This window comes from Dipodomys spectabilis, unplaced genomic scaffold (genome assembly GCF_019054845.1).
Source record: "Dipodomys spectabilis isolate Male_0828 unplaced genomic scaffold, ASM1905484v1 ptg000188l, whole genome shotgun sequence".
NCBI classification, from domain to species: domain Eukaryota; kingdom Metazoa; phylum Chordata; class Mammalia; order Rodentia; family Heteromyidae; genus Dipodomys; species Dipodomys spectabilis.
In genome coordinates this window covers 3,403,493-3,420,524 of record NW_024870865.1, presented here as the reverse complement: position 1 = coordinate 3,420,524, position 17,032 = coordinate 3,403,493, and the positions used below count along the sequence as shown (strand labels likewise).

The following is a 17,032-nucleotide window of genomic DNA, read 5'->3' as shown; positions in this document are numbered from 1 at the left end:
CCATACATAGCCAAGGTGCCAAACACAAGAAGATTCTCCAGAATTGTTAGGGTGCCCTCACTGGGAAATGCCTTCAGTGAAACTCAGAATGAGATTAGACTGAAGATTCTGTAGTCTCAGTGAGTTGATTTGACCTCTTCTGCCTAGGGCCGTGGCTAGGAAGCTATTGTCCTTTAGTCTTAGCATAGTCTCTCCCCCACATAGACACAGTGAGGAGGCAGCCATCTTGATTCTGGATTTATCCTCCACAACTGTTGGTTATGCTGGCATTTTGTTATAGTCAGCCCAGCTCCTACATGAGTCTGAATCAGGCACCAGGGAGAAAAGTAGTGGCTTGATGCTTACCCCAGAAGTGACTTCATTAGGCGAGTGGAGAGGACTGCTGTGGCTCCCATCATCGGTCCACTATTCTTCACAGACGGTCCCTCACTACACAGCCAGGCAGAGGGCTCACTAAAGATAGTTTGCATATCTTGGGCTGGAAGTTTGTGGCAGCATGGCTCAAGTAGTAAAACCCATGTCTAGCAAACTCAAGACCCAAGTACATCAACAAAAAGAAAAAAAGGTGCACTTTGTTTACTGTACAATGACCCTGCTTTCCTGTGGGTGCTAGCATCCAGAGATACGCCGTCATCCCTTTGTCCACCAACTCTGGCCTCATTGGCTGGGTCCCACATTGTGACACACTGCACGCCCTCATCCGGGACTACAGGGAGAAGAAGAAGATCCTTCTCAACATCGAACATCGCATCATGCTTCGGGTAGGTGGTGAGGCCAGACCAGCCCCGCACCTTCAGCCTCAGCAGACTCACATGCAGGACCATACAGAGCTGCTTCTTAGAAATCTATTTACCAAAAGAATGATTTTAGAAGAAAACTTAATGAAGTAAGTCCTAAAGCATTCGACCTCTAAGAAACTGAAGAGTGTCAGGTGCTGATGACTCATGCCTGTAATCCTCCCTACTCAGAAGGCTGAGATGTGAGGATCACAGTTCAAAGCCAGCCCAGGCAGGAAAGTTCATGAGACTCTTATGTCCAATTAATCACAGAAAAAGCCAGAAGTGGACTGTGGCTCATGTGGTAGAGTGCTAGCCTTGAGCAAAAGGAACTCAGGGATAGCACCTAAGCCCAAAGTTCAAGGCCCAGGACAAGCAAAAAAAAAGAAAAAAGAGAAAGAAACTGAAGGGTAGGGGTATAGCCCATTGGTGCACAAACTTGGCATGCACCAGGCCCAAAGTTCTATCCTTCTATCCCCATATGGGGGAGAAAAAAATGACCAAGAGAAAAACTGATAGATCTAAAGCCCAGAAACTTGATTTTTATCACATGCATAAATGTGTTTACGAAATGTATAGAAAGCAGTAGAGAAGCCATGGTGAGTAGATGTGGAGAAGAGGCGTTTAGCACCCTCTCCTGCTTTCATCCAGTTAGGCTTGTGCTGAAGTGAGGCCTGCTGTTCCTCCTTCAGGCTCCAGGCCTTCCTGTGGACAGCAGGTCAGAGTAGAGAAGCCATTCTATTTTTCCATTTGTTCTCCTTTTGGTTGTGGTGGTAAAATTAGGACCCAGTTCTTCCTGGCCCCTCGGGCTTGTTTCGTCCTGGATTTACACTGCTTGCTGAGTTGTTCTCTTATTGATTGCTTGTGTCCTGATTCAGATGGCTCCAGACTATGACCATTTGACGCTGATGCAGAAGGTGGAGGTGTTTGAGCATGCTGTCAACAACACAGCTGGGGATGACCTGGCCAAGCTGCTGTGGCTGAAAAGCCCCAGCTCCGAGGTATAGCCACAAGGCCCTACAGGCACTGCACCCCCTTGCCCAACAATTGAGCAGGTTTAGATGAAGTAGTTTGTTGTTTTCCCTAGTTACTTACAATAAGATGTGACTTCTATATGTTAAGGAAAGTTAGTATTTTTTATATATGCTATAACTTTCCTATTTATTTGCTTTTTGTTAATTTTGTTACTGTTTTAGGGTTTGTGATTTTTATTTGCTTGTGTCAATACTAGGGCTCGAACTGAAGGCTTTGTGTTCTACCTTAGCTTTTTTGCTCAAAGCTAGCGCTCTACCACTTGAGCCACACTGCTACCTCTGGCTTTTTAGTGGTTAGTTGGAGATTAATTGGACTCCTGTGGATTTGTCTGCCTGGGTTAGCTTCAAACCAGGCTCCCACATTGAGATACCACTGCACACCCACTTGGATCTCAGCCTCTGGGCTAGCTAGGATTATGGGCATGATCCACCAGCACAGCTACCTTGATTTTCTTACTCTAATGTTAAGACTCCCTGTTTACATTTAAATCCTAACTCAATTTGGAATTTTTTTTTAGTTTAAGACTTAAGTCTAATTTTTTTCTTTTTCTTTTTGGTGCCAGTCCTGATGCTTGAACTAAGGGCCTGGCTACTGTACACAAGGTTACTACTCTACCACTTGATCCACAGCTCTACCTCTGGCTTTTGGGTGGATAATTGGAGATAAGAGTCTCATAGACTTGGGCTGGGAAGGTAGTTCAGCGGTAGAGTGCTTGCCTTGCATGCATGAGGCCCTGGGTTCGATTCCTCAGCACCACATAAGCAGAAAAAGCCAGAAGTGGCACTGTGGCTCAAGTGGTAGAATGCCAGCCTTGAGCTGAAGAGCTGAGGGACAGCGTCCAGGCCCAGAGTTCAGGGCCCATGACCGACAAAAAAAGAAAAGAAAAGAAAAAGACAGGTACTGGTGGCTCACATTTGTAATCCTAGCTAAGATCTCAGGAGGATGAGACCTGAGGATCACAGTTCAAAACCAGCTTGAGCAGGAAACTCCATGAGACTCTTATTTCCAATAAACTGCCAAAAAGCAAGAAATAGAAGCTCAAGTGGTAGAACACTAACCTTGAGAGAAAATAAGCTCAGGAACAGCACTTAGGTCCTGAGTTCAAGCCCTAGGACTGGCACAAGGCAAAAGAAAGAAAAGCCGGGCACCAGAGGCTCACACCTATAATCCTAGCTATTCAGGAGGCTGAGATCTGAAGATCACAGTTCAAAGCCAGCCTGGGCAGGAAAGTCCATGAGACCCTTATCTCCAACTAACCATCAGAAAACCAGAAGTGGCTCAAGTGGTAGAGCACTAGCTGAAGAGCTCAGGGACAGTGCCCAGGCCCAGAGTTCAGTCCCATGACCAACCACCCCCCCCCTAAAAAAAAAAAGAAAGAATAAGGAAAAACAGCCAGGTATGATGGTTAGTGTATACGTGTATTCTCAGCTAGAGGACTTACCTCAAAAACAAATGCCAACAAAAGAACTGGGGCATGATTCAAGTGTTAGAGTATATATCTTGCACCCACTAGACTCTGGGTTCAACAGGAGGAAAGGGAAGGGGAGGGGAGGAAAAGAGGTAGGGGAAAAGAAAAGGGAAAGGATTTTTCCGAATTTTTGTTGGAATTATATTTAATGTTTCAAAAGATTTTGAAGGAGTTTCATCTTTATAATCTTAAATGGATGTCCTAAATGGATATTTTCACTTATTCCAGTTTTTATGTGCCTAAGACAAGTTTATTCACCTAAGCCCAACAAATTTGTAATTAACTTTAATCTGAAGCATAGTTTATTTATTTTATTATTTTTTTTGGCCGGTCATGGAGCTTGAACTCTGGGCTTGGGTGCTGTCCCTGCGCTCTTTAGCTCCAGGCGAGTGCTCTACTGCTTAAGCCACAGAGCCACTTCCGGTTTTCTAGTGGTTTATTGGAGATAAGAGTCTCATGGACTTTCCTGCCTGGGCTGGCTTTGAACCATGATCCTCAGATCTCAGCCTCCTGAGTAGCTAGGATTAAAGGTGTGAGCCACCAGTGCTTGGCAGCATAGTTTATGATTATAAATGGAATCTTTATTCTACTATACATTCCTTTTTATTATACTTTGATTGTCTTTAAGGAGTTGCACAAAGGGATTTCACTTCAAGTCAGTTTATGAGTACAATGCATCTTGATCAGTGTCACCCCTTTCATCATTCTCCATCTCTCCCAACCCCTCCCATCCCCTCTCCACTCTACATTCTGAGTATTGGTGGACTATAAGGAAACAACTGATTGGGGTATAATTATGTTGAAATTATGTCTGTAACATCCACAACTTTAGTTCTCATGTGCTCCATATTGTAGGTATGGTTTGACCGAAGAACCAATTACACCCGCTCTTTAGCAGTCATGTCAATGGTCGGATATATTTTAGGTCTGGGAGACCGGTGAGTAAGTTCACTTTGTTTCTTTTAGTCATCTTCCTACTCTGTTTTCCACTGAGATTTATGACTCTTTAGTAAGTAGCTTTGTATTTTGTACTTTAGACCTCCTTTCCAGCATCAACCCTAAGTCTCTAGTCTATACCAACAATAATTCCAACACAGGGGAGACAAGCAAAACTATAGTTCCAGAGTACCACTTTCCCCATAGGTTAGTTTGGTATAAAAGCCAGGAGCCAGCTGCTCATGTCTGTAATCTTAACTGCTCAGGTGGCTGAGAGCTGGAGAATCATGGTTCAGAGCAAATCCAAACAGAAAAGCCTATGAGATGCCATCTCCACTTAACCAGCAGAAAGCCATGCTGAAGGCATGACTTAAATGATAGAGTACCAGCTGTAAGCTAAACAAGATAGTGTAGAGAGTCTGTGAGTCCTGAAGTCAAGTCCTGGTACCAGAAAAAGGCCATATTGCATCAATTCATTTTATTTATATAATATATATATATATAATATATATCAAATCACCACTCTGCTAGCAAATAATTCTCTCAATATAACTGGAACCAACCAAAGTAGATACTTAGGCTTTTTTGGGGAGGGCGGGGGGTGCAGTTAGTCATGATGGGGCTTGAACTCGGGGCCTGGGTGCTGTCCTGAGTTCTTTCACTCAAGGTGAGCACTCTACCACTTTGAACCACAGTGCCACTTCTGGTTTTCTGGTACTTAATTGGAGATAAGAGTCTCACAGGGACTTTTCTGCCTGGCCTAGCATTGAATTGTAGATCCTCAGGTCTTAGCCTCCCGAGTAGTTAGGATTAAAGGTGTGAGCCACCAGCACCTAGCTGTGTATAAATTTTATCCAAATGTACCTACTGAAAAAAAGCAACTAGGGAGAAGTTGTGGGCATGTAGCTCACTAGTCCAGCCCTTTCCCAGTGTACAGAAGGTCCTGGATTATTCAGTCCCCAGCAAGGTAGGTGGGGGCAGGGGGTAGTCATATTCAGAAATTGACTTAAGCTGAGTGCCAGTAAAAAAAACCCCAGGGACAGTGTCCAGGCTCTGAGTTCAAGCCCCAGGACTGGCACCAAAAAAAAGAGAAAGAAATGACTCATGAGAATCTTAGGGAAAATGGTTCTCACTGGAGTCCAGTGGCTCACACATATCTGTCATCATAACTGCTCAGGAGGCTGAGATCTGAAGAATGAGCTTTGAAGCCAGGACTAGCACAATCCATCAGTCATCACTCTCAGCTGAAGGGCTCAGGACAGCACCCAGGACCAGAGTTCCAGCCCCACAACGGACCCAAAAAAAAAAAAAAATGGAGAGAGAGAATGGATTCTCTGTGTCTACTGTTTTGCTTTTTCTTTTTGTCAGTCATGGGGCTTGAACTCAGGGCCTGAGGGCTATCTCTGAGCTTTTTCACTCAAGGCTAGCACTCTATCACTTTGAGCCACAGTGCCACTACCAGTTTGCTGGTGGTTAATTAAAGATAAAGTCTCACAGACTTTCCAGTTTGGGCTCACTTCAAACCACAGTCCTCAGATCTCAGCCTCCTAAGTACTATTCTCTTTTGGAATCATGTTTTGTGCAGTTATTTGAGAGTGAAATTGCCTCTCTACCCCCACCCAGTAATTCTTGTTTTTAAAAAACTAGGCTAGGGGCTGGGAAGGTGGCTCAGTGGTAGAGTGCTTGCCTTGCATGCACGAGGCTCTGGATTTGATTCCTCAGCACCACAGCAGAAAAAACCAGAAGTGGCACTGTAGCTTAAGTGGTAGCGCACTAGCCTTGAGCTGAAAAGCTGAGGGACGGTGCCCAGACCCAGAGTTCAGGACCCACAACCAGCAAAAATAAAATAAAATAAAATACTAGGCTAGACACCACAGTGCATACCTAAGTCCAAGACTTTGAAACCAGTTTGAATGATACAGTGAGATCCCATCGCAAAAAAACAAAAAGCAGCAGACTGCTGGATAACCCTGTGTGAAGTGGCTCAGGGTTCAAGCAGCCCAGCCCCTACAGCAGCTGTGCATTAGGAATGACAGCCAGGCCACCCTGAGAGGCCATCACTGTCAGAATCAACTCATCATGGGGCCCAAGATCCCAGCAAAGCAAATTTCTTTTAAATAAATCTTCATTTCAGCTTGTAAGCCCTTTCCTACAGAAAGCTAAATAATAAGTATTTAAGGCTTTGAAGGCCTGTGGTCACAAGTGTTCACCTGGGCCATTATAGCACAGAGGCCACCTGAAAGAGTTACAGAAATCAGGGAGCAAGGGCAACCTGATTTATTACAAGGCAGGCAGGGGCCAGACTTACCTGGAGACTGTGATTCGCCAACCCCAGCAGAGACTTTCACATTCTAGTTGATTCATTCATCAGTGCTTGTCTGTTGATTCCTGCTCTCATTTGTGTTTCTCAAAGGCACCCATCCAACCTGATGCTGGACCGTCTGAGTGGAAAGATCCTACACATTGACTTTGGGGACTGCTTTGAGGTAAGTACATCTTCCAGAACCCTGTAGAAATCTTGCCCTGCTCACAGTTGAGGCAAACATAACCCAAAGGCCCCTGTCAGGCTCCTTATCCCCTTCCTGCCAACATGATTGAGAAGTCAGTCTCAGCGATTAAGTCACACACCCTCCCTACTGAGTAGAGGAATCACCCCTTGTCCACTCTGCCTCCTGGCAGTTCACACAGTCTTCGTTTTTTCTAGTTTGTGTGTGTGTGTGTGTGCATGTGTGCGTGCGTGCGTGCGTGTGTGTGGTTTTGTCTTGGCTGTTTTTGGCTTTTTAGGCATCTTTCAAATTCTTATGATAAATGTCCTCCCTGAATTCCAGTTCCTTTCTGTGTTGTATTTCCTATGCTCTAAAGAGATGGATGCAGGCAATGCAGGGGAAAGCCACCTGCTTCACCTTGCCGTTAGCTGAAGGCAACCATCTAACCATGGATTCCCGTTCTCCTCTGATTACCCTATAGGTTGCTATGACCAGAGAAAAATTTCCAGAGAAGATTCCATTTAGACTAACAAGGATGCTGACCAATGCCATGGAGGTGAGGAGATGCTGCTAACAAGCTGGTAGGAGAGGGGGTCGATACACTTACACAAAGTCCTCTGACCAGACCTCCTTGCTAGTGCTCCCTGGGTCCTGAGTGTCTGTGGTGGCTTGGTAGGCCCCTCTTACTTCCCATTGCGTTAGGAATGGCCTTTGAAAGCCTTAGCCCTGGTCCCGTGTGTCTTCCCTGAAAGATGCAGCCAGTGCATGAGCTGCTTCCTCAATGAAGACGGCAGGATCTCTCCCTGGCTTTTGATCGTGAAGCACCAGTGAGTCACGCTTAGTAATGCCTAGGCTGTGTGGCTTCCCAGGTTACGGGTCTGGATGGCAACTACAGAATCACGTGCCACACGGTGATGGAAGTGCTTCGGGAACACAAGGACAGCGTCATGGCTGTGCTGGAAGCCTTTGTCTATGACCCCTTGCTGAACTGGAGACTGATGGACAGTGAGTATTATCCACGGCTGGGTCTGGGGTTAGGACCCTCCTAAAATAGAATGTCTGACACGTAACACTTCAATACCTTGTTCCCCTGGAGCTCAGGTGTATTGGTGAACTTCACTTTGTCCTTTATAGGATTTAAGTATTTTTACTATCTAGAACAGAAAACTGTCATTAACTTATATAGTCATTACATATTTTTTGGTTTTGCTTTTTGTGTGTGTGTTGTTTTGTTTTTGGTTTTGGTTTTTTGGTCATTCGTGGGACTTGAACTCAGGGCCTAGGCACTGTCCCTGAACTTTTTCCGTGCAAGGCTAATGCTCTACACTTTGATCCATAGCACCACTTCCAGTTTTCTGGTGGTTAACTAGAGATCAGTTTCTCATGCGCTTTCCTGCCCAGGCTAGCTTTGAACTGCAGTCCTCAGATCTCAGCCTCTTAAGTAGCTAGAATTATAGGCATGAGCCAATGGCACCTGTCTCGTTACATTGTTCTTTTTTTTTTTTTTTGGCCAGTCGTGGGGCTTGAACTCTGGGCACTGTCCTCAGCTCTTCAGCTCAAGGCCAGTGGCCTACCACTTGAGTCACAGCACTACTTCCGGTTTTCCGGTGGTTAATTGGAGATGAGTCTCATGGACTTTCCTGCCCAGGCTGGCTCTGAACCATGATCCTCAGATCTTAGCCTCCTGAGTAGCTAGGATTATAGGTGTGAGCCACTAGTGCCCCGCACATTATTCTTTAAGATAGGCTATGTACTAGTGATATTTTATTTGGGCTGTTGAGCTGGAATTTTAATAAGAAGTACAAACAGTTGTGATTTGAAGCAGCAATATCTTTGTCTATCTTTTGATTCTTTTACTAGACATATACTAACAAGAGCCTTGTAATCCACTGCAGTTAAATCAGACTTCCTTTCAGCTTAGGTTGCCTGTATTATGTCATCATTACATAATTACTTATATTATCAGGTCTAAATCCATGGCCTGAGGCATCTGTGGCCTGATTACAAGTCCCACACTAGCACCTCATGCCCTCTTACTCCTGAGGATTGGGTTTTTGTTCATTCTTCAGCATTAGAGCTTTTTTTGGGGGGGAGCGGGGGGACCTACTTTTATGGTTGAGTCTGTAACAGCCAGGCACTGGTGGCTCATGCCTGTAATCCTTACTATTCAGGAGGCTGAGATCTGAGGATGGAGGCTCAAAGCCAGCCTGGACAGGAAAGTCTGTGAGATTCCTATCTCCAATAAACTACCAGAGAACCGGAAGTAGAGCTGTAGCTCAAAGTGGTAGAGTGCTAGCCTTAAGCAAAAGAACTCAGGGAGAGCAGCACCCAGGCCCTGAGTGCAAGCCCCATGACCAACAAAAAAGAAAATAGCGTATCAACCAAGTTTCCTACAAGCCAAAGTTTAGAGCATTTTTACCCTTGCTTTTTCTAGCAAATACCAAAGGCAACAAACGATCCCGAACAAGGACGGATTCCTACTCTGCGGGCCAGTCAGTAGGTGAGTGCACGCCAGGGAGGGTCCGAGTACATCTCGTGTGAGGGAGGTTGTGGCCATATTAACAGGCAAGATGTAAAATGGTCATGGCTGCTGAATTGAAGGTCAATGAGTTTTTCTGGAGGCCCTGGATGGTGATAGTCTGGCAGAGATGCTATACTCCTACAGGTATTTATTGAACTTTCAGGGTGAGGTCTGAAATTTACTAAGTGCTAAGTACCTGGTACATGTTTTTCTTACTGGATGGAACGGATACATCAAACTCTGAAATTTTTATGACTATCTGATCTTAATCTGTCTACAAAAATTCAGTTATTGGGCTGGGAAGGTGGCTCAGTGGTAGAGTGCTTGCCTTGCATGCATGAGGCCCTGGGTTCGATTCCTCAGCACCACATAAGCAGAAAAAGCTAGAAGTGGTGCTATGGCTCAAATGGTAGAGCGCTAGCCTTGAGCTGAAGAGCTGAGGGACAGCGCCCAGGCCCAGAGTGCAGGCCCCATGACTGGCAAAAAAAAAAAAAATTCAGTTATTTCAGGTATGGCACTACCTGTAATCCTATCACTTGGAGGCTGGATTGTGATGGTGAATTTGAGGTCATTGTGGGCTAAATAGTGAGACCCTATCTCAATAAATGTGAAGGCTAATTGCCATTGACTCACACCTGTAATCCTAGCTACTCAAGAAGCCAAGATCTGAGGATCGAAGTTCAAAGCCAAGCTAGGCAGGAAAGTCCATGCGACTTATCTCCAGAAGTGGTTCTGTGGCTCAAGTGGTAGGAAAGTCTGTGAGACTCTTATCTCCAATTAATCACCAGAAAACCAGATGTGGTGCTGTGTCTCAAGTGGTAGAGCTCTAGCCTTGAGCTGAAGCCTTAGGGACAGGCCCAGGCCCAGAGTTCAGGCCCCACGAAAGACAAAAAAAAAAACAACAAAGAGTGTGTGTGTTGTATCTGGACCACAAATGTGCCTTTGTTTATTTTGTCTTGTTTTTCTGTACTGAGGATAGAGCCAAGAGCCTGTTGCATGCTAGGCAGGTGTTCATCACTGAGCTCCATCCCAACCCTTCAAGCCTATTAATAGCTCAGAAAGGGGAAGATGGAAGCAGCAGAAATTTGCTTACATTGCTAGGAGAAGCCCATGAAATACTATCTCCAGGAGTATCCTTGGTAGGACGGGTCCCTCCAAAAGCCAGAGTACTTCAGTGTATTGAAACCCTTGGGGAGTGTTGCAGTGAAGCTGTTTAGCTCTCTGGTCTCCTCTCTCCTCAACTCCTTTTTTCTCTCATAGGATCTTACATAGTTCACACTTAGGGAAATATTGTTGTTTGCAAAAAAGTATATTCCCTACAAATTCTTGCAATTAGTGACTTAACTAATCCAAATAATGACTGAGGCGTGAAGAGAATGTCACGGTCCATAAGGCACCTGCACAAGTGCAGCCCTCAGTTACAGAGCCGACAGCAATGTATGTGAAATAATAAGAGCAGGGCACACTCACCTATGCCCTCCTCACAGGGAGGCCCTGGGTTTGACCCCTGATATTGAAAAGAGAGAGAAAATAACACACCCTGCTATGTCCTCAAGTCCCCATGCATGCTGGTTTGGGAGAGGACACCATGGTGTGTCAGGCAGGGGCGTCATTTTGGACTGGCAGTTAAGAGAACATGGGAGGCACCACTGACGATCACTGACGGAGTCATTCATCCTCGCAATGGAATCTGGGTGGGTAGCTAGAAAGATGAAGAATGTTTCTTGGACGTATGTGGTGTCGCACATGGACAGGTTAGACTGTGCCCTGGACAAAGTAGCCAGATTTGTGAGGTCTGCCTCTGTGCTGAGGATTGGACCAGGGCCTGGTAAATTCTAGGCAAGTACTCAAACATTGATCTTAGACCTTGTTCAGATGTCTGGTTTCATCTACAGTGTGCTGTGACTTAATTGGTTCTATTATCAGGGCTCCCTCATGAGTACATTTGTGAGTGTGTGTGTGTGCTAGTACTAGAGCTTGAACTTAAGGCTTCATGCTTTTGCTTAGCATTTCCACTCAAGGAAGGCTAGTGTGCTACCACTCAAGCCAACATACACTTCCAGCTTTTTGCTGGTTCATTATTGATAAGAGTCTAACAAACTTTTTGTGTACAGGTTGGCTTTGAACCACATGCTCCTCAGATCTCAGACTCCTGAGTAGCTAGGTATGAGCCACTAATACCTGGCTATGAATGCATTGAGTGACTTTTTTTTTTTTTTTTTTTTTTTTTTTGGTCCATCGTGGGGCTAACTCTAGGCTTGGGCGCTGTCCCTGCGCTCTTCAGCTCAAGGTGAGGCTCTACCACTTGAGCCACAGCACCACTTCCGGTTTTCTAGTGGTTTATTGGAGATAAGAGTCTAATGGACTTTCCTGCCCCGGCTGGCTTTGAACAGCACGATCCTCAGATCTCAGCCTTCTGAGTAGCTAGGATTATAGGCGTGAGCTACCGGCGTCCAACTCATTGAGTGACTCTTATATGCTGTCCACAAGTACAGATGAAGTCAGGATGGGTGGTTCTGGTTGCACCAAATGTAGTAGACCTGATTGTTTATATATAGCTTAAAAATCAAGTCACATGGACTGGGGTGTGGCTCAAGTGGTGGAGCACTTGAAAGCACTGGGTTCTGAGTTCATTACCCAGTACTTCCAAAAATGTTATGTGTGGGGATCACTAATAAAAGTATTGTTGTCACAACCTTCATTTGGAAATGGCAGTCTTTGTATAACCATGACTTTTTTTTTTTTTTGCCAGTCTGGGGGCTTGAACTCAGGTCCCTGAGGTTCTTTTGCTCAAGGCTAGCACGCTACCACTTGAGCCATAGCACCACTTTTGGCTTTTATTTTTTTTTCTGTGTATGTGGTACTGAGGAATCGAACCCAGGGTTTCCTGCGTGCTAGGCAAGCATCCTACCACTAAGCCACATTCCCAGCTTAACCAAGACTCTTGATGCCAGAATCTTCTCTGCTAAAGACCATATCAGACTTTTTCTTTTTTTTTCTTTTTCTTTTTTTTTTTTTTTTTGGGTCCGGTCATGGGGCCTGAACTCTGGGCCTGGGCGCTGTCCCTCAGCTCTTCAGCTCAAGGCTAGCGCTCTACCACTTGAGCCACAGCGCCACTTCCAGCTTTTTTCTTTTTGCTTATGTGGTGCTGAGGAATCGAACCCAGGGCCTCAGGCATGCAAGGCAAGCGCTCTACCACTGAGACACCTTCCCAGCCCCATGTGAACCATTTCAAAGATAGCGTTCTTATATTATCGTCCATTTTTGTCCAAACATGTTTTATCTCCAGGGTTTTGATTTATGTTCCTGTTCTCCACATCAGAACATTGAATTCTTACTATTAGCTTGAAAATGTATATTTCCATTCTGATAAGCACCATAGATTTAGTAATAACTCACACTTGAAATGGCTTTATAGATGTAACAACTTACAAATGAATAAAGAGTAACACAAAGCTTTCTCCTCTCCCACTGAGGTCCTTAGGACAAGTGTTAAAGGGGCACAGTATGTGAAAAATCAAAAGCTCACACTGACAATGACTTCTAAGTTGTTTGAATTTTTCTGCTAATTGATTTTTTTCGCTCTAGAAATTTTGGACAGTGTGGAACTTGGGGAACCAGCCCATAAGAAAACAGGGACCACGGTGCCAGAGTCTATTCATTCATTCAGTAAGTTCACCCTCTGAGGACCTGCACCAATGACTGAATTTATTAAGAAAATAGCTGCTAGCTTGGAGCACAAAGAGGCTAAGGACAGTGCGCCCAAACCCCGAGTTCAAGCTCTAAGACCAACAACAACAACAACAAAAAGAACAGAGAGAGAGAAAGGAGCTGCCGTGTTGAAATGGGGAAGGGTAGGGTTCAACAAGATGAGGTAACAAATCTGCCTGTGAGAAGAGAGGTTCCATGAATTTCTCCTTGTATTCTGAGGACAAAGATGGGCACAAAGGAGGACTGGTCATCATCCACGAAAATGATGGATAAGACAAGCAGGGGCCCCATAGAACCTGTGGTGGTGAGCTAATCCTGCTGCTATTTCTGCTCTTGTGCATTCCAGTTGGAGACGGTTTGGTGAAACCCGAAGCCCTTAATAAGAAAGCTATCCAGATTATTAATAGGGTTCGAGACAAGCTCACGGGTACGTATGTTTGTTCAGGTGCACTTCTGGTACAAGACATCTGAGGGGAGCTGCTCTCCCCTGGAGTGGGTGGTCAGCCCCATCTCCGGTGGTGGTGTCCGGGGTGGTGTCTGGGCTTCAGCCTCCTATGGCTCATGGAGTGTCTCAGGCTCCCCCTCTGCTTCTCCTGCTGGTGACCAATTTTACATGGAGTTCACTTTTTTTTTTTTTTTTTGGTCGCTCACAGGGCCTGACCTCTGGGCCTGGGCACTGCCCCTCAGCTCTTCAGCTCAAGGCTAGCACTCTACCATTTGAACAACAGCGTCACTTGTGGCTTTTTCTGTTTATGTGGTGCTGAGGAATCGAACCTACAGTTTCATGCATGCTAGGCAAGCACTCTGGCAGTAAGCCACCTTCCCAGCCATGCCTTTAGTTTTTCAGTTAAGTGACATTGATAAGCACCTATACCGCTATGTGCTCAGAAACTATCCTGGAAAAAGGACCCCCATTCCAGAGCTGCCCTTCAACACAAGACCTCCCCGACCAGGCACACGCAGGCAGTAGAGTACCAACCTACCCAGGACAGAAAGTTGACCAGAAGAAACTAGGAATGTGTTGGTGGTAGCAGGTACAGGTGTTTACACTTCTCTTCCCCAGGTCGAGACTTCTCTCATGATGATACCTTGGATGTTCCAACACAAGTAGAGCTGCTCATTAAACAAGCCACATCCCATGAAAACCTCTGCCAGTGCTACATTGGCTGGTGAGTGCATCAGCAGTGAGGACCCAGCCCTGCTCCCAACCTTGGAGCCAAAGCTGGCCCGAGTAACCCCAGGACAGTTAGAGCTGCAGAGCTCATGCTCACCAGCTGTACTTCTTGTCTCACAGGGGAGGAAATACAAATTTGGAGGACAAACACAAAACTCAGTTAACACTGCATCAAGAAGCAGGATGCCGGTGGTTCACACCTGTCCTCCTAGCTACTCATTAGACTGAGATCTGAGGGTCACCCTATGAAGCCAGCACAGGGAACAAAATACTCAGAAGTGGAACAATGGCTCAAGTGGTAGAACTCCAGCCTTGAGCAAAAAAAAAAGCTCAAGGACAGCATCCAGGCCCTGAGTTCAAGCCCCAGAAATGGCACCCCCCCAAAAAAAGTTGCATTAAAAGCAATGGCTTAGAATAGACTGCCTGTTAGTTTGTGAGGTTTCATCAAGATTTTTGTTATACTTTAGAGACAAAAAGGACATAGGAAAAGACCCCAGATCAGTGACAGAGAGGAAGATGAAGAGACAGATGATCTGAGAGTCTAGCCTTCAGGACCCCAGGCATCCCATAACTGATTGCTGAGGCATGTTTAGAGGCAGAAACTTGAGAGAGGAGATGCAGAAAGTGTCCTTGAGGGATCTCATCAGCGCCAGCCCTCCACAGGAGATGTCGCACTGAGTGCTGGGAAGCTCAGGGAAGAAGTCTCAGGGCTGTCAGATGGACGGTGGGATGTAGGCAGAGCTGTGAAGAGGCTCAGCTTGCTAAACTGTTCCTTTGCTGTCTGTCCTCCTAGGTGTCCCTTCTGGTAGCGGGAGCCCCAGCATGCCACAGCGTCTCCTCTGAGGCTTTCATACTTTGGTCTGTGCTTCCACTAAACTGAAACTGTGGTCAGAAAGTTCAACCTAATTAAACATTTTGAAATGTAAATGAAAAGAACTACTGTATACTCCAAGTTGGTTTGAACCAACTTTCTAGCTGCTGTTGAAGAAGATAAGGTCAGAAACACAAGGCTTGATTATGTTCCCAGACAGTGAAACACAATAATACTACATACATCAAGCCATTGATTTGGGGGGAACAGAAGATCCATAACTTAGAAATACGGGTTTTGACTTAACTCAAGAGAGCTCGTTGTAAGCACTCACTGACAGACCAGCCTGGTCATCCCTGTCAGCGGGGCACAGCAGACTCAGCACAGTCGATCCTGGACTGTAAAGAAGAGAAGCGGCCTTCAGTGCTCCGCCCACCCTCTTACCTCAGTGTCCCTGGACAGCAGCAGCATTTGGAGGATGGGCCAAAATGGGTGACAACTGACTGAGAGATGCTGCGACTCCCTTCAGTGCAGGATCTCCCCACCAAAAGGGGTACAGGGGCTCATAGCACAGTGGAGCCCACTCCGGTCCTGTGCTCAGCAAGAGCTGAGCACTATGCCCGGAGCAGGGACTCTGAGCACAAGGTCCGCCCTGGAGGAGCTGAACTCGGAGGGAGATTTACTGGAACAGGTGGGGCCCGTCAGGAAGTAAGTACTCAACTACATGCACAAAGTATAGGGGCAGTGTCGTCTAGACATCACGTTGTATCAGAATCGTTTTTGTGCCAATAAATGACATCAGAATTTTAAAAACATGCACATGACTGAGTTTTAATTCATAGTTTTTAATGAATTCTAAAAGGGAAACTGGGTACTGGTGGCTCACACCTGTAATCCCAGCTACTCAGGAGGCTGAAATCTGAGGATCACAATTTGAAACCAGCCTGGGCCAAAAAGGTCCCATGAGACTATCTCCAATTAACCACTCAAAAACTGAAAATGGTGCTATGGTTCAAGAGGTAGAGTGCTAGCTTTGAGCAAAAGAGTTCAGGGACAGTGATCAGGCCCTGAGTTCAAGCCACCCCCTCCCTCCCCACCCCAAACTGACAAAAATTCTAAAAGGGACAGTAGACTACTTGCCTGATTTCCACAAGGTCTTAGGTTTTGTTCCCAGCACTATACTGTGCGTACAGGCACACCCTTCAGTGTTATTAATATTTACTACTAGGGACTACAGAGAAGACAAGGACAGTGTAATAGAGATGGCCTACCGCACACAGAACAGAGGCCACCAACCCCAAAGTACTGAAAGGAGCGAGCCCACAGGTAGAAGTGATAATTCCCTGGCACCCCAGGAGAACCTCAAGGAAAGAGGCCACTTGGGATGAATTTTAAGGAATGGCACATGAAGCAACTGGGGACGTTCCTGGCAACAAAGGAATCACCCAGCACCAAGATTTAAAAGTCTGAGACCTGCAGCACACAAGCATGCAAGAAACCCACCCACCAAATCTTATGGGTAGGCTTCATGGCTCAGCATGTATGGCTTGGTGGTCAATAGATAATAAAGGGAACAACAAGGAAATCCAGGACTTAAAACTATACACATCTTGCCAGGCATCCATTCAAAACTAGCTGGGGCAGCAGAAAAACAGGCAAACCTCCACCTCCAATTAACAATCAAAAAGCCAGACTGGCCAGGGACCAGTGCTTCATACCTGTAATCCTAGATACCCAGGAGGCTGAGATCTGAGAATCATAGTTCAGAGCCAGTCCAGGCAAGAAAGTGTGAGACCAAAAAGCCAGAAATGGAGTTATGGCTCAAGTGGTATGGTAGAAAACTAATCTTGAGCAAAAAAGCTCAGTGCCCAGACCCTGGGGGAAAAAAAAAAAAAAAAAGACTACCTAGGCACTAGTGGCTTAAGCCTGTCATCTAAAGCCAGTCCAGGCAGGAGAGTGCCAGCCCTGACAAGCTAAGGGATAACACATAGGCCCTGAATTCAAGCCCCAGTACTAGCATGCACATGCGCACTCATATGGGTAGGTAGGTAGATCAATGTACTAATAGCCATGCACCACTCTCCTATGTTTCTTTACCCACTGTTATATTTTTC

At 45.7% G+C, this 17,032-nt stretch overlaps 1 protein-coding gene across 1 annotated transcript in view; it reads left to right on the top strand.

The window, feature by feature from the left end:
• Window positions 1–15,734, top strand: part of Mtor (mechanistic target of rapamycin kinase) — a 129,873-nt gene extending 114,139 nt beyond the window's left edge. The window contains exons 48-58 of the mRNA XM_042695777.1: window positions 614–761; window positions 1,655–1,777; window positions 4,135–4,217; window positions 6,629–6,701; window positions 7,183–7,257; window positions 7,571–7,706; window positions 9,136–9,201; window positions 12,811–12,891; window positions 13,280–13,360; window positions 13,997–14,102; window positions 14,901–15,734. Coding sequence (XP_042551711.1) covers window positions 614–761; window positions 1,655–1,777; window positions 4,135–4,217; window positions 6,629–6,701; window positions 7,183–7,257; window positions 7,571–7,706; window positions 9,136–9,201; window positions 12,811–12,891; window positions 13,280–13,360; window positions 13,997–14,102; window positions 14,901–14,916 — 988 coding nt within the window. The 3' untranslated portion in view covers window positions 14,917–15,734. The remainder of the gene's footprint in view (window positions 1–613; window positions 762–1,654; window positions 1,778–4,134; window positions 4,218–6,628; window positions 6,702–7,182; window positions 7,258–7,570; window positions 7,707–9,135; window positions 9,202–12,810; window positions 12,892–13,279; window positions 13,361–13,996; window positions 14,103–14,900) is intronic.
• Window positions 15,735–17,032: the final 1,298 nt, after the last annotated feature.